We start from the raw sequence: 13,516 nt of genomic DNA, 5'->3' as shown, positions 1-13,516 counted from the left end.
ACTGGATCCACACAAAGGCAAGGAAATGGAGTGCAGTTGTTGTGATGGACTGCATGTTTTGGATAGTGTTTAATGGCATGTCATTTATCATTTCCGTCTGCTTTCTGACACACAAACACATGGTAGCTTTAAAATTTTGACATACAAACGTTTATTGTTTGACAAAAATACACCACCTTCATCATCCTCAATCATTGTAGTCCTCCTCCCTCGCAACTCGTTCAGACTCCGTTCACAAGCACACATCCTGTATCATTATTGATAGAGGCCCAACACACTCAGATCCTCCGGACACCACAGAAGAAGAAACGCTGCACTGCCTCTTTAGTTCTTCTTCTGGGGTTTATCTTTTAAAGCAGCAGTTAGCTCTAAGGCCCACCCCTTCTGTCCAACACCTGTGAGAAGGTGGGGCTTTTAAATGTGTCTTCAGTTATAAGGCAGTTGATTGGTCGGTGGTCACATGTTATTAAATCCCATCATTCCTTTCATGTTGCCTGCGGCGCCCTGCTGGAACTGACGCATCATCGACTGGAGACCCGCCATACCACCTATACAGACACACACACATTAGACACAATGTAGTGAAGGTCTGTATATAGGAATAGGAATATATATATGCACGTACCCATGTGGTGCAGGACTCGGGGGTCCATCATTTTGGCCATCTGCTGGTTCAGTTTTGCCATCTGAGACGGGTTCACGTTCTTGGACATGTCTCCTCCTGGAAAGAAACAACACATGATGGACATGGACTCCTGAGGCCAGACCCCAGCAGGTTTTGCTGCCCCACCCGTGGGACCCTACCTTTAAAGAGCCCCTTGATGCCCCCCATCTTCTTGACCATCTGGGCAAACTTGGTGTACTGGGTCAGCAGCTCCTGGACGTCCCTGGTGGCCACTCCGGACCCTCGAGCCACCCTCTGGATCCGGTTTGGCTGCTTACTGAACAACTTGGCACCGTCTTTACTGTCCAGCTCTGTGAGGGACACACAAATCATCAAGACCTGCACCGTGGATCACTGTGTGTGTGTGTGTGTGTGTGTGTGTGTGTGTGTGTGTGTGTGTTACCTTGGTCGTTCATGCTGTCCATGATGGTCATGAGTTTTTTGAGTCTTGCCATGGATTCCTGTTCATTTCCTTTACTCATGAAATCCGTGCCAAAGCCAGGAATCATCCCCTACACACACACACACACACACACAGTACACTGTTTATGATGATTTAAAACAGAAGGTGTGTGTGTGTGTGTGTGTGTGTGTGTGTGTTACCATGATCTGTCCGAACGGGCCCATCTTCATGATGTTCTGAAACTGTTCGTACATGTCTCTGAGGGTGAACTGACCTGTGTGGGGCAGAGGTCAGGCATCATTACCCATAGTGCAGTGTGTGAGTGTGTGTGTGAGCGTGAACTCGTTTGATCCACAGAGGCGTGCTCGGTTTGCGGGTTCTCACCGTGCTTCAGTTTGTCGATCAGCTCCTCGTTGTCGTCCAGCTTCAGCTCGTTCACTCGGTCGATCAGACCCTCGATGTCGCCCATTCCTGAGCAGAGGGGGCGGAGTTATTGACAGTTTTCATGGTACCCGTGGCGTTTGGTTCGTCTGGCTGGCGGCAACGCGCATCCTTACCGAGCAGTTTGCTGATGAAGGGCTGAGTCTTGAAGGGTTCAAAGTCGTCGATGTGTTCTCCCGTTCCGATGAAGATGATGGGACTCCGGGTGGCCGCCACTCTATGAGAGGACAGAGGAGAGGGTTAACCCATCACGCCACACGCCCATCACATCAATGGCGGAGGATGAGTGGGAGGGTCTTACGCGCTGAGAGCGCCGCCTCCTTTGGCGTGTCCGTCCAGCTTGGTCACAATCACTGAAGCCACGTCCACTTTGTCCTTGAAGGCTTTGGCCTGGGACTCGCAGGCCTGACCAATAGACGCGTCCATGACGTACACAATGTTGTCTGGTTGCTATGGAAACGGGAGGAGAGACATCTCTCTATCACTGTACGTCATCTTGGCCATTGGTTGGGCAGAGCTGCGTTCAGGGACTCACCACTGCGTTAGAGACTTGTAACATCTCCTCGAACAGTGAGTCCTCCTGTTTGTGTCGCCCACTTGTGTCCACGATGATGATCTCAAAGTTCTCCCCTTTGAACTTCTCCACACCCTCGGCGGCAATCACCACTGGGTCCATCTCTGTGTAACTGAAGGGGTCATACAGTCAGGGCGACCGAACGCCAGCCCACAGGTGGAGACCTGAACACAACACACTGCGGCAGGGCTGCGAGACCACCCGTCAGACTCACCTGCCGTAAAAAGGGATTCTGGCTTTGGTGGCGTTTTGTTTGAGCTGATCGAAGGCACCTGAGAAAGAATGGACCACAGTGAGTCGTCGCAGCGCGCCAGGCAGGTTGCCGCGGTGTGCCAGGTGAGCTGTGCAGTCGTGCGTTTACCTGCTCTGAAGGTGTCGGCACAGATCAAACAGGTCTTCCAGCCTTTTCTCTGGTAATAGTACGCCAGCTGTAGAGCGGAACACAGCAGAGTGAGAACAGAGGAGGCGTGGCCTGTGTGTGGGGCGGGGGGTGTCTCGGGTGTTCACCTTGGAGCAGGTGGTGGTTTTGCCGCTGCCCTGCAGACCCACAAACATGATGACGTTGTTCTTTCCTTTGGTCGGGGTCCAGGCCTTCACGCCGGGGTCCACCAGCTGCACACAGGTCAGATACCAACATAAGAACACGCAGTGGCGGGCCGACACATTGGCAGGGGAACGCGCCGCAGCAAGACGCTCTGACCTTGACGAGTTCTTTGAAGACGGCGTGTTGGATCATCCTTCTTTTGTTCAGACCCGACGCCATCTCCTCCAGATCTATGGCAGACCTGCAGGGACAAAAACAACAAGATCACACTCTTTCGGGCCCAGCTGCTTCCGGTTCCTCTCCAGGTCCGGGCTGGAGGCGCATTAGACTCACTTGACGTTCTCTCTGAGCTGCTTGACCAGTTTGATGTTGACGTCAGCCTCCAGGAGAGCGGCGCACACCTCCTTCAGCATGGCGTTCAAGACCTGCACACAAACGCAGTCAGACACATGACCACACAGGAACACCAACAACTGTCAGACTGTCTGAACCCGTTACCTCTTCATTGATGATGGTGGCGTTGCTGAGCGACCTCAGCGCCGAGGTGATCTTCCTGCCAAGATCTGCCAGCACCATGATGGCAGTCTGATAAAACCCAGCAGACCTGAGACAACAGCACAGATGTGAGTAAACATCCCGGAAACGTCATACTTCTGTTGTGATTGAATCACAGCGACATGTGAATAAATTAAACTTACTGTGTGTTTTAGTGGAGGGAATCCCCTCGACTCAGTGAGTCAGCCGGCAGGCGCAGGAGAGTCTGGAAGAAAGAGAAGGTGACGGTTCAAATACTGGCCGGGCCTTTCTTTGTGTTTGCATGGGCTTGTATGTTCTCCCAGTGTGTGTGGAGTCTCCTCCCACAGTCCAAAATCACGCATGTGACATTAATCGGTGATTGTAAATTGCCCCTAGCTGTGAATGTGAGTGGTTCGTCTGTCCAAATGTACCCAGAATGAAGCGGTATAGAAGACGGATGATGCGTCCTTGATGCAGAGACGCTGCTTTTTTTTTTGTTGTGACGGAGGAGTTATAACCTGTGCGCAGATTACTCAACCACCGACAGTGTGGTGACAGTCTGGTGCCTGTACAAATAAGCAGCAGCAGCAGGGTTCGCGATTGCAAATGCTTTTGTTTATGCGCTCCGAACAAATAAACAGCGGAAGAAGGAAAATGAAATTACACAGCCGCCTCGGATAGTAATCTTTGCGCCTTCCCCTTAGGCAGACGCGAGAATAAAGAATATTTTACTTCCTATAAAACATTGTTCTTTTTCAACTCCCATCCGAGGTTTGACTCTCAAACACAGTTTCACTAAATCTGTGTTGCCTAAACACGTTTAACCTTTAAAAATGAAAAAGAAAAACAAGCCCGTCTTCCTAGTTTGACCATTAAACATCGATCTGCAATGATCTAAATTAATCTGGTGTCAACAAAGCGACTTTCGGTGGATTTTTCAACCGCAGCTGCGAACATTAAAGTCAGCTGTTTACGCAGGTAGCTGTTAGCCGTTAGCTTCACCCGTTGAAATACATTGGGGGATTAGCCGTTAGCTCGGAAGCTCAACAAAACCAGGCAGACAGCTCGTGCGGCAACGACAAAACCTCCTCGCGCCTCGAGACAAGGGAAAACGGGAAGAGAAGTGGCGGACTTACCGGCAGCTTTACCGAGAGTACGTGAATTTATCGAAGAAAAACCGTTTAGAGCAGAAACACACACCGCCAGCAAGACGTCATCAGACACGACTCCCTCTTCTTCTGCTAAGCACACTTCCTGTTGGAGGGCTTCAGGCGCATCACTGCCCCCTGGTGGTTCTCGACTGCCTCTACTGGCTTAGCCCAACTGTATTATGGCGCTTGATATAGGCAGAAAAATAGAAATATACAGGAATAGAAACACACGCGAGAAGACACCGATAAGCTCCTCCGACTGTCTTGAAGGTGTTCCTACGACTCTTCAGCCATTAACCATGTAGTTCCATAGGGTTCTGTGTTAGAACCCGTGCTTTTCACAATATACATGCTTCATATGGAGTGACAGCGCCTTGCATGGCTGCAGCCTCCAATGGCGTGTGAATGTGTGTGTGAATGGGTGAATGTGATGCGCTTTGGGGCTGTTGTCAGTGAAAAGGCGCTATATAAGTGAGTCCAATTATCATTTATCATTTATTCATATAAGAATACTATGAGGAAACACTCTATTTAGTTTCATCAGATGATGATACCCAGATCACTTCATCTATGAAACAAGATGATTCTGATCAACTTGTTAAACTCGAAGCTTGTCCTCAAGACATAACAGTCTGGGCTAATTGTTATTTTCTGCTCCTGAACTTATATTTGACCCACAACATCTGAGAGAGAAATTAGGTAAACATGAAGTGTAATTACCTTGACGTCCAGCACCTCTGTGAGGAACCTGTGAGTTATTTTTGTCCAGGAATTATCCTTCAACTCCCACATTAAACAAAACTACAAGGCTGCATTCTTTTTATTTTGTCTTTTACTGGAATCGCTCTAAAACCAGGAAGCTGTTGACTCAGAATGATGATGAGAAAATGATCCATGCATTTGTTACTTCTTGAGTAGATTGTTGTAATTCCAGAGTAACTGCAGTAAAAGTCTTCAATCGATTCAGAGATCACATTACTCTTCTTTATTGTTTTTTTGTTAAATCTAGAATAGAATTGTAACTTAAAATGTTCTCACAAACTCGGTCACGTCTTAAAGATATGACGGAGCCTATGAAGGCATGTGGAAGCAGCTCCCAGTTTCAGGTTAAGACTGATGGGAGGCCCTTACTACACTCTCTCACTCTCTTACTACAGGAGCTTCTCTCCTTTCTCACTCTACACAGTGATTGTACAATGTTAGTGACATTACACAGTCTCTCTCTCTCTCTCTCTCTCTCTCTCTCTCTCGCTCTCTGTTCCTGTGGGATGTCTGACAGAGAGACTGAAAGTTTGTGGCCTGAGATGTCGGCAGTGAGCAGATTTATGAGAATCTATTTATTCTGTTTCGTCCCTGAAAGTGTGTGTGGTGTTTAGAAACACCTCCCATTGTTTACGATTATCATGATTGATTACTGATGCATATTGTGTGTTGATGTTCTGTTTATATGTTTAGGGCTCGGGTTAGGGTCCCCCAATGTTTATCATAATTTACAGATATTTATCATTGTTTATAGATGTTTATACTGTTATCATTATTGTTGTTTGATGTTTACACATGTATAATCTCGTTAACAGATGTTTGTTTTACTATTGTCAAAGATGTTTAGTATCATTGTTTACAAATGTTTGTTTTTTTGTTTACATACGTTTACATCTGATTCACTTGGTTGACAGATTATTTTCCTACTATTGCCAACAGTTGTGTTTATTATCATTATTCACTGATTCCGATTATTGTTTGTCAATGTTTATCATCGTTTAAAGACGTTTGTTATAATGCTTATACTGTTATTAGTTTACATATGTTTAATACCATAAACAGATATTTTTTTACCATCATTAAAGATTTTTCATATAATTGTTTACAAATGTTTATTATTTTTCACCAGAGTAAATCAAAATCGTTTACAGATATTTGGTTAATTGTTTATAGATGTTTGTTGTTGTTGTTTACATATGTTTAATACCATTTAAAGATTTGCCATTGTTTACGAGTTTAAAAAATACCTTAATGTTTTGGATTTTGTTAAGATTAAAGTTTGATCTTGAAACCAATTTTTGGTCCTCGGATGGTCACGTGTTTATTTCATGAGCTTTGGTTCATCGTGGATTGTGATTGGCTACTTTCTGAATCCTGCGTTGTGATTGGTCGAGCGCCACCATGTGACACCCTGAGGTGGCAGCTCGGTCCAGATTTGGTGCTTTCTCTCGGACTCCTTCGATCGGGTCCTGGTTCCGGTCCGGGTTTTGAGTCCGGGACGGGGCCTGAGCGAGTCTGTGATGGTCTGGCCGGTTTGAGCTGGCTCCTCCTGGTTTGCTCTGCGCGTCTCAAACTTTTCCTCCGGTCGCTGTTAGCATTTAGCTTCCCTCCATCCGCGGCGTGTTTTTAGTCCGTCGGAACTTTTGTCCTCCGACTTCGTGTTTCTGCCTGAACCGACCCAGAACCTGAACTCACTTCCGGGGTTTGAGGCTAGTGCTTAGCAGCTAGCTGCGATGCCGGCGATGCTGGAGGCTCCGGGGAAGAGGAGAGGCCGAGCACCGGTTGGAGGAGGCGGCAGCGGCAGCGGCCCCGGAGCGGCGGGTCCGCCCGGGAAGAACCTGTCCGGTAATGGAACTAGCACCTCCGGCTGCTGGGAAGAAGGAAGTTCCGGATCCAGCAGTGACGAGGAGCACGGTGGGTAGCCTCGGTATCTGAACTTCCTCTGAGCCCCGCACCGAGAACTACCGGGGATCACCGAGCTCTTCTGTGTGTCTGTGTTCACAGGCGGAGGAGGGATGCGCGTCGGACCACAGTACCAGGCTGTGGTTCCGGACTTTGACCCGGGTAAGACTCCCATTTGTCTATAGCCTCGAGGTGTGGTGGTAGCCTCGAACACCCAAAGTTTCTAAGACTGATTCACAGACAGGTTTAGACTTTGTTTCCGGTCTACATTTTCAAATCCCTTCTCTGTGGTTCTGATCCAAATGATCTGGTCCAGGTCTGGGTACTATTCACTTGGTTTTGAGCCGGCCTTCAGGGTGACGCCTTGTTTTTTCTCTTGATCTGGGTTAAATTCTGTGGTTCTGGCCTCGGTCAGTTTTTGGGTCAGAACCAGGACTGATGAAGGAGCAGCGTAAGCCGCAGAAGGCGGATTCACCCGAGACTTCAGGCAACAGCGGGTTAGTTACTGTGCTAACCTGCTCATAACCCGCCGTGTGTGTTTCAGATGTGGCCCAGGCAGCTCAGCTCAGAGAGAACCTGGGAATGTTGGTCTGGATCCCGAACAGCTGCCTGAACCAGACTCAGTGTAAGAAGCTACACGCGTGTGGTTGTACGTGTTTCAACCCTTCGATCTCACGTGACCTTGAAATGTTTGGTGTTGCAGTGGATGAGTATATCGTCATCGCTAAAGAGAAGCATGGATACAACATGGAGCAGGTGAACACAAACACACATGCCACTCTCTCTCTTTTTTTAGGCAGAAATTGGTGGTTCTTTCTGGGGTTTTTTAAATTTTACTTTGAAACATACATCCAAGACAAAGTCACCAGTGTAAGACATCAAAAAGACAGTCGAAACGATATTTATAAATAATTGGTTTTCCATCTGTATCTGACTCATTTCACTAAATGTACTGGTTTATTCCCCCTATAGTTTTACATTACTTCTCTCTGCACCACTAAGCTGAGGACCTGTAGACTCTGAAATAGTTTCTATTCTCCTCCGATTAGTTTTTAATTGAATATTGGGTCTTATTTGTTCTCTGCGGGCCTCCTATAGCTCAGTCCAGAGACCTTAGAACACGTGTCGAACTCGGGTCCTGGAGGACCGCAGCCCTGCATGCTTTGCACGTCTCTGTGCTTCCACGCGGCTGATTGCGATGAGCAGCTCCTAATCAGGCGTTCTGTCGAACCCGGTGATGAACCAGATGTGTTAAAGAAGGGAGGCCCTCCAGGACCCCGGTTTGACACCCCTGCCTTAGAATGTCACTGTCACACGTAATTTGGTAGGGGAACAACCATGATTGTCAATTCTTATATCAAAATCAGCATTTTCACAACGAAGAATATTTTATTCTTCAATGGAAAAACATGAATGGTGTACAGATATCTAAACGTGTCAACATTTTGGAAATGAAACTTTAGCTAGAGCGCAGGTTGATAGAATTAGTACCACCTGTGTGGATTCTGCCGATAGGCTTCCTCAGCAATCTGGATAGAAACCTCCTCCTCTCTGCTTCAGCATTTGAACGCATCAGGATGAGTCAGAGAATTACAGACCAATCAGAGGCCCCCATTCAAAAGGTATAGACCGGACCACATGGTGTCAATTGACCAATCATGCTGCTCGTTACTGAGCATAATACAAAACCGGAAGTCAGCTGTGAGTCGTGTACTCGAGATGTTAATTCTCTATATTTTGGTGAAAAAAAGATGAATTTAGGCTAAATTACACTGACAAGAAGAGACCAAACACGCTTTAGAGGCTCTGAGCAACATGTCCGCTATTTTTTTCGGGTATCTTTTCCAAAAATTGACCGTCTAAATCACATGTGTCGAACTCCAGGCCTCGAGGGCCGCAGCCCTGCACGTTTTGCATGTCTCCCAGCTTCAACACAGCTGATTGCAATGAGCAGCTCGTTATCTGGCTTTGTGCTGAATGTGGTGATGAACCATCAGGACATTCAGGGGAGGGAGACATTGAAAACCTGCAGGGCTGCGGCCCACGAGGATCTGAGTTTGACACCCCTGGTCTAAATAATGGCTGAACGGCTCGCTGCCTAAAACCGTGGCAGCCCCCCCCCACACACAAACACACTCACGACCCCCCTCCCCCCTGTGCCAGGCTCTGGGAATGCTCTTCTGGCACAAACACAACGTGGAGAAGTCTCTGGCCGACCTGCCCAACTTCACGCCGTTCCCCGATGAGTGGACGGTGGAGGACCGAGTGCTGTTTGAGCAGGCGTTCAGCTTCCACGGCAAGAGCTTCCACCGCATCCAGCAGATGGTACCAGCAGAACCGATCCGACCCATCCCGTCTGTGTCGCCTGTCAAAAACAAGCGTGTCGGATGTTAACGTGACCTGTACCTCTGCCTGCAGTTACCGGACAAGTCCATGGCCAGTCTGGTTCGGTTTTATTACTCGTGGAAGAAAAGCCGCAGTAAAACGAGTCTGATGGATCGACAGAGCCGCAAACAGAAGAGGGAGAAAGACGACAGGTGAGCTGGGATGACGTGGCTCGTGCTCACGACGGAGTCGCCACAGAGTTGACCTTAGCAAACGGGTTCGAGCGTGAACGCAGCGCGAGAGGAGGATGACGCAGAGCTTGTGTGTTTCAGTGACGACGATGGTGAAGAAAGGAACGTGAATCCTCCGAGTGACTCAGAGTTTGACCCAAAAAAAGAAGAGAAGAAGGAGGTAAACCCTCCATCGTTATTAGAATAACTGCTCGCCAACTCTTAGACGACTGTTCACCGCCTTGTACGTGGTTTCAGGTGAGCTCGGGATCTCTGAGGTCGGAGGTGAAGCCAACATCTGGACTGAAGGTATGAACACCACACCTGTTTGTTTACCTGCATGCGGGCGGGAGCCGTGTTTGTTTACCTGTGTTTACTTCCAGGCAGGAGGGAAGGCGTCCCAGCGGATGAAGAAACGCCCTCCCAGGGGAATGTTTCTAAAACAGCAGGACATCGTTTCTCTGTCGTCTACGTCTGCTCAGGGACTCGTCAGACACCTGGACAGCCAGCTGGTGTCCATCAAGAGACAGGTGTGTTCATCTGCCTTCCTCACCAGTCTCCTCACTTGCCTTCCTCGCCCGTCTCCTCACCTGTCCGCCTCTTCGTCTCAGATCCAGACCATCAAACAGACCAACAGCACTTTGAAGGAGAAGCTAAGCTCAGGAATCCAGGAGTTCAAGCTGTCAGAGGTAACCATGGCAACGCACAGCCCTATATGTCTGTCTTCCCTCCCGATGTTACCTGTGGTTGTTGCCAGTCCTTCTGCCAGCGGCTGTGATGCTCGCCAGCAGCAGCAGCTCCTGCTGCCAGCAGATGTTTTCTCAAGTTGCCACGTGTTGGCAGCGTCAACCGTAATTGCACGTGTTGCTGGTGATCTTGTAAGTGCGCCATGTTGCTGATGAATCCAGAAGTTCTAGTAAGTTTGGACCGATTACCAGCGGTTGTGCTTTTTGATGATGTTGCACGTAGTTGGTGGGTGTTTGTGGTAATAAGCTCTTGTTGCCGGTGGGCTCGCCGTCGTTGATTCCACTGTATGCTCCCAGTAGTTCCACGCGAGGCCGATAGGTTGCAGGTTGTTACCGTTGACGTGTGCTGGTGATTCTGCAAGTTGCTACTATTGGCAGCAGATGTTGAGGATAGTTGCCAGGTGTTGCTGGCGCAGTGAATCCTTTGACTGGCTATTGCCAATGTTGACTTTATTTGCCTCTGTCGCTGGTAGTTGCTCCTCAGATACCGGTAGTTTACGGGTGTTGCTGATAATTGTCTGTTGTTGCTTGTATCTGCCAGACGTTGGCGATACTCCACTGTATGTTGTCTGTTGCTAAGTATTGCCTGTAGTTGTCGGCATTAGGTGTTCATTTTCTCTCCTTGGTAGTAGCTGACGGGTGTTGGTGGTAGTTCTTTGGTTGTTGGTTTCAATTGCCTGCAGTTGAGGTGTTGTTGATAGTTGGTCAGTATTGCTTGTATTTGCATCTGATGATTCTCTGGTCTTTGTAGTACTTGCGTGTAGTGAATGAATTTTGGCAGTAGTTGTATGGTGTAGTTGACTGTATTTAGACGTGTTGGTGGGAGTTGACTGTAGTTGCTAAAGGTTGGTGATGGTTGCTGTGATGCTTCTGTTTCTCCAGGTGACTCAGAAGTTGAACAACCGTTGGAGTACAGACGAGCAGCTGCTGGCCGTACAAGGTAACGACCATCACGTGACCGGGTCACCTGACCCATTCCAATCTGACGGAGCCTCTCAGTGATTGGCCGTCCCTCTCACCCAATTGTACGCAGCCATAAGGAAGTACGGGCGGGACTTCCAGGCCATCTCGGACGTGATTGGAAACAAGTCGGTGGTCCAGGTGAAGAACTTCCTGGTGAACTACCGGCGGCGGTTCAACCTGGACGAGGTGCTTCAGGAGTGGGAGGCGGAGCACGGGATGGAGGCGGGACACGGGGCAGACGCGGCAGATGGAGGAGACGGAGGAGGAGAAGACGACAAGATGGAGTCATTTCCGTCGGAGGACGATGAAATGGCGGCGAAGCAGACGGAGGTGAGCCAGTTCCTCTCGCTTACAAATTTCCTTGGTCTGATTAGACGTTTGTCAGCACAATGCATTGTGGTTTATTGTCGTCTCTTTTTTTATGCAGGACTCGTCCTCGCCGCTGGCTTCATGAAACTCCGCCCCCTGACCGTTACCCGGGCCCCTTTTCATGATGTCATTTCCTCAATGATGTGTTTTTCTTGTGCGGGGCCACTTCGAAGTGACTGTCTCAGCTCTCCCTGGACCAATCAGGAGTTAGATCTGACCGAAAGAGGGGGAGGAGTGCGATTGGTTTTATTTGCTTTCTACTTCCTGTGTGTGTGTGCGAGTATGTGTGTGTTGGGGGAGGGGCTTAAAGTGAAGCAGCCATGTTGGGTGACGTAGCTCTGACATGATGACACGTTATCCTGTTTCTATTTTGTTTCTTTTATTTTTTAGACCAACTAATAAAACCAAAGTTTATCGATGGCTCGTCTCGATGCATTCATCCTCATGTTTCCAAGTTAACACATTTATTTTGGTGTTTCTAAACCGTGAGTGATGCTGTGATAATCAGACTTGATTAAGTGAGTGGGCTGAATTTACTAACACGTCTGTGGGAACGTATTTCGGTTGAGGGGACAGTGAGTTTCTCTCTCATTTGCAAAAAATTCCTAAAGTTGCTTCTTTTGTTTGTTTTATTACATGAATGTTTGGTAACCTCTTACGGTTTCATTTAAACTTAAAGTTGCACGCTGATGATCACCGTATCTTAAAAAAAAAAACACAATTAGATGCTGTTGGTGGAAAAGAAATGTTTCCTACAGCTGGTTGATGCTTGCAGCATAGAAATTATTTATTCATTATAAACTATGACAAACCGGCTTAAACAAAACATTTAACACAGGTTTTACTTCTCCGCTGTTTCAGCAGTGCAGCGTCGTTCATCCACTTGGGGGAAATAAAACTAGTGCAAGTTTCCTAACTTCTAGTTTATATTTGTTATTTTATAGACACATTTTCCAGTGTATAGTTGGACATTGTGTGTCGGTGGTTTGTTGCTGACAGGAGAGAACTATAGACAACCAATTCGGTGGGTTCAGGGTGAAGCTGTTGGCACTTTTACATCATAATCTTGTCAAATCCAGGCCTCTGTGTAGAGTTTATCTGGGTTTTCTCCAAAGGACCCCTTAAACATGCACTCAAAGTCAGGTATTTTCTGTAAATTACCTTATTAATGTATCAGTGTCCTTCCCTGTGAGTCTGTTGTGAATTGGATGGACTGCAGGTCCTCTGTCCGCCTACAGGTGACGCTGCAGCAGCGCTGCCTCCCGCGACTTCACAGACCTGCGGTTTGGAAACAGAACTGAAAGTTTCTAATCTTGAAACCCATCTGCATGAGACTCAGCGTTCCTCCATAGTTAACCTTTCATGGGACTCATTTCAAAACACGCAGAAGATGGTGTAAACGTTTGCATACGTACAAATTAGACACAGATTTTGAATAGAATGTGTTGACGAGCCTCAGATAAAAAAGATTTCACTTCGATTTCTGTAAAACATTGTTGAGATGATGGTGAGCAGCTCTGTGGTCTAATATGTTGTATCACACAGAAAACAGTCCCCTCATTATGATTCCCATCCATCCACCATCTCCCATATTGGTGTCGAACATGTCTATATTATCATATATTCTATCACTAAGTTTAATTTGAAGATTTCGAACCAGAATCAGTGTGACTGTCCGTTATACATTTCTCCCATGGCTATCAATAAAGTACGATTCTTAAGCTGCAGTGACTCTGCAATTTCCCACTTGCGGGTCATCTACGGTTGATCTCATCTTATCTTAACAGAAACGAGTAAAGTACCTAAATCTCAGACCTTCAGTTTCATTTTGAAACACTTTTGAGTTTGAGTGCGTGTTGGATTTTCTCAAAAATAACCTTCAGACTTTCATTTCATCTTTCCTCTTGAACTGTTCATGTGAGTTGC

General features: G+C 47.4%; 2 protein-coding genes across 2 annotated transcripts; one reads left to right on the top strand and one right to left on the bottom strand.

The window, feature by feature from the left end:
- Positions 1 to 27: 27 nt before the first annotated feature.
- On the bottom strand, positions 28 to 4,411 carry srp54 (signal recognition particle 54). The gene is made up of 17 exons (XM_080480362.1): positions 4,279 to 4,411; positions 3,325 to 3,386; positions 3,125 to 3,230; positions 2,960 to 3,051; positions 2,783 to 2,867; positions 2,590 to 2,694; positions 2,444 to 2,510; positions 2,297 to 2,354; positions 2,044 to 2,194; positions 1,810 to 1,958; positions 1,625 to 1,725; positions 1,452 to 1,538; positions 1,268 to 1,341; positions 1,068 to 1,176; positions 805 to 975; positions 626 to 721; positions 28 to 548 (listed from the first exon to the last, which is right to left on the bottom strand). The coding sequence occupies exons 3-17, from the start codon at positions 3,200 to 3,202 to the stop codon at positions 457 to 459; spliced, it is 1,515 nt and encodes a 504-aa protein (XP_080336488.1). The 5' UTR covers positions 3,203 to 3,230; positions 3,325 to 3,386; positions 4,279 to 4,411; the 3' UTR covers positions 28 to 456.
- A 2,020-nt stretch (positions 4,412 to 6,431) lies between these two features.
- Positions 6,432 to 12,017, top strand: rcor1 (REST corepressor 1). Its single transcript, XM_080480190.1, has 13 exons — positions 6,432 to 6,969; positions 7,060 to 7,119; positions 7,502 to 7,582; positions 7,661 to 7,713; positions 9,121 to 9,282; positions 9,376 to 9,494; positions 9,615 to 9,693; positions 9,771 to 9,821; positions 9,896 to 10,042; positions 10,124 to 10,201; positions 11,141 to 11,198; positions 11,292 to 11,551; positions 11,649 to 12,017. Exons 1-13 carry the CDS (start codon positions 6,789 to 6,791, stop codon positions 11,673 to 11,675), a joined length of 1,356 nt encoding a protein of 451 aa, XP_080336316.1. The 5' UTR covers positions 6,432 to 6,788; the 3' UTR covers positions 11,676 to 12,017.
- The last annotated feature ends 1,499 nt before the right edge of the window (positions 12,018 to 13,516 follow it).

This window comes from Lipophrys pholis (genome assembly GCF_963383615.2).
Source record: "Lipophrys pholis genome assembly, chromosome: 14".
NCBI classification, from domain to species: domain Eukaryota; kingdom Metazoa; phylum Chordata; class Actinopteri; order Blenniiformes; family Blenniidae; genus Lipophrys; species Lipophrys pholis.
This window is presented reverse-complemented; position numbering and strand designations above follow the sequence as displayed.

Coding starts and splice junctions, on each gene's coding strand:
- srp54 (XM_080480362.1), bottom strand. CDS start 3,202: ATGGTGCTGGCAGATCTTGGCAGGAAGATCACCTCGGCGCTGAGGTCG. Junction 2,695..2,782: donor TCTTCAAAGAACTCGTCAAG/GTCAGAGCGTCT, acceptor ACCTGTGTGCAG/CTGGTGGACCCCGGCGTGAA. Junction 2,511..2,589: donor AAACCACCACCTGCTCCAAG/GTGAACACCCGA, acceptor TCCGCTCTACAG/CTGGCGTACTATTACCAGAG.
- rcor1 (XM_080480190.1), top strand. CDS start 6,789: ATGCCGGCGATGCTGGAGGCTCCGGGGAAGAGGAGAGGCCGAGCACCG. Junction 7,583..7,660: donor CTGCCTGAACCAGACTCAGT/GTAAGAAGCTAC, acceptor TTGGTGTTGCAG/TGGATGAGTATATCGTCATC. Junction 7,714..9,120: donor ATGGATACAACATGGAGCAG/GTGAACACAAAC, acceptor CCCCTGTGCCAG/GCTCTGGGAATGCTCTTCTG.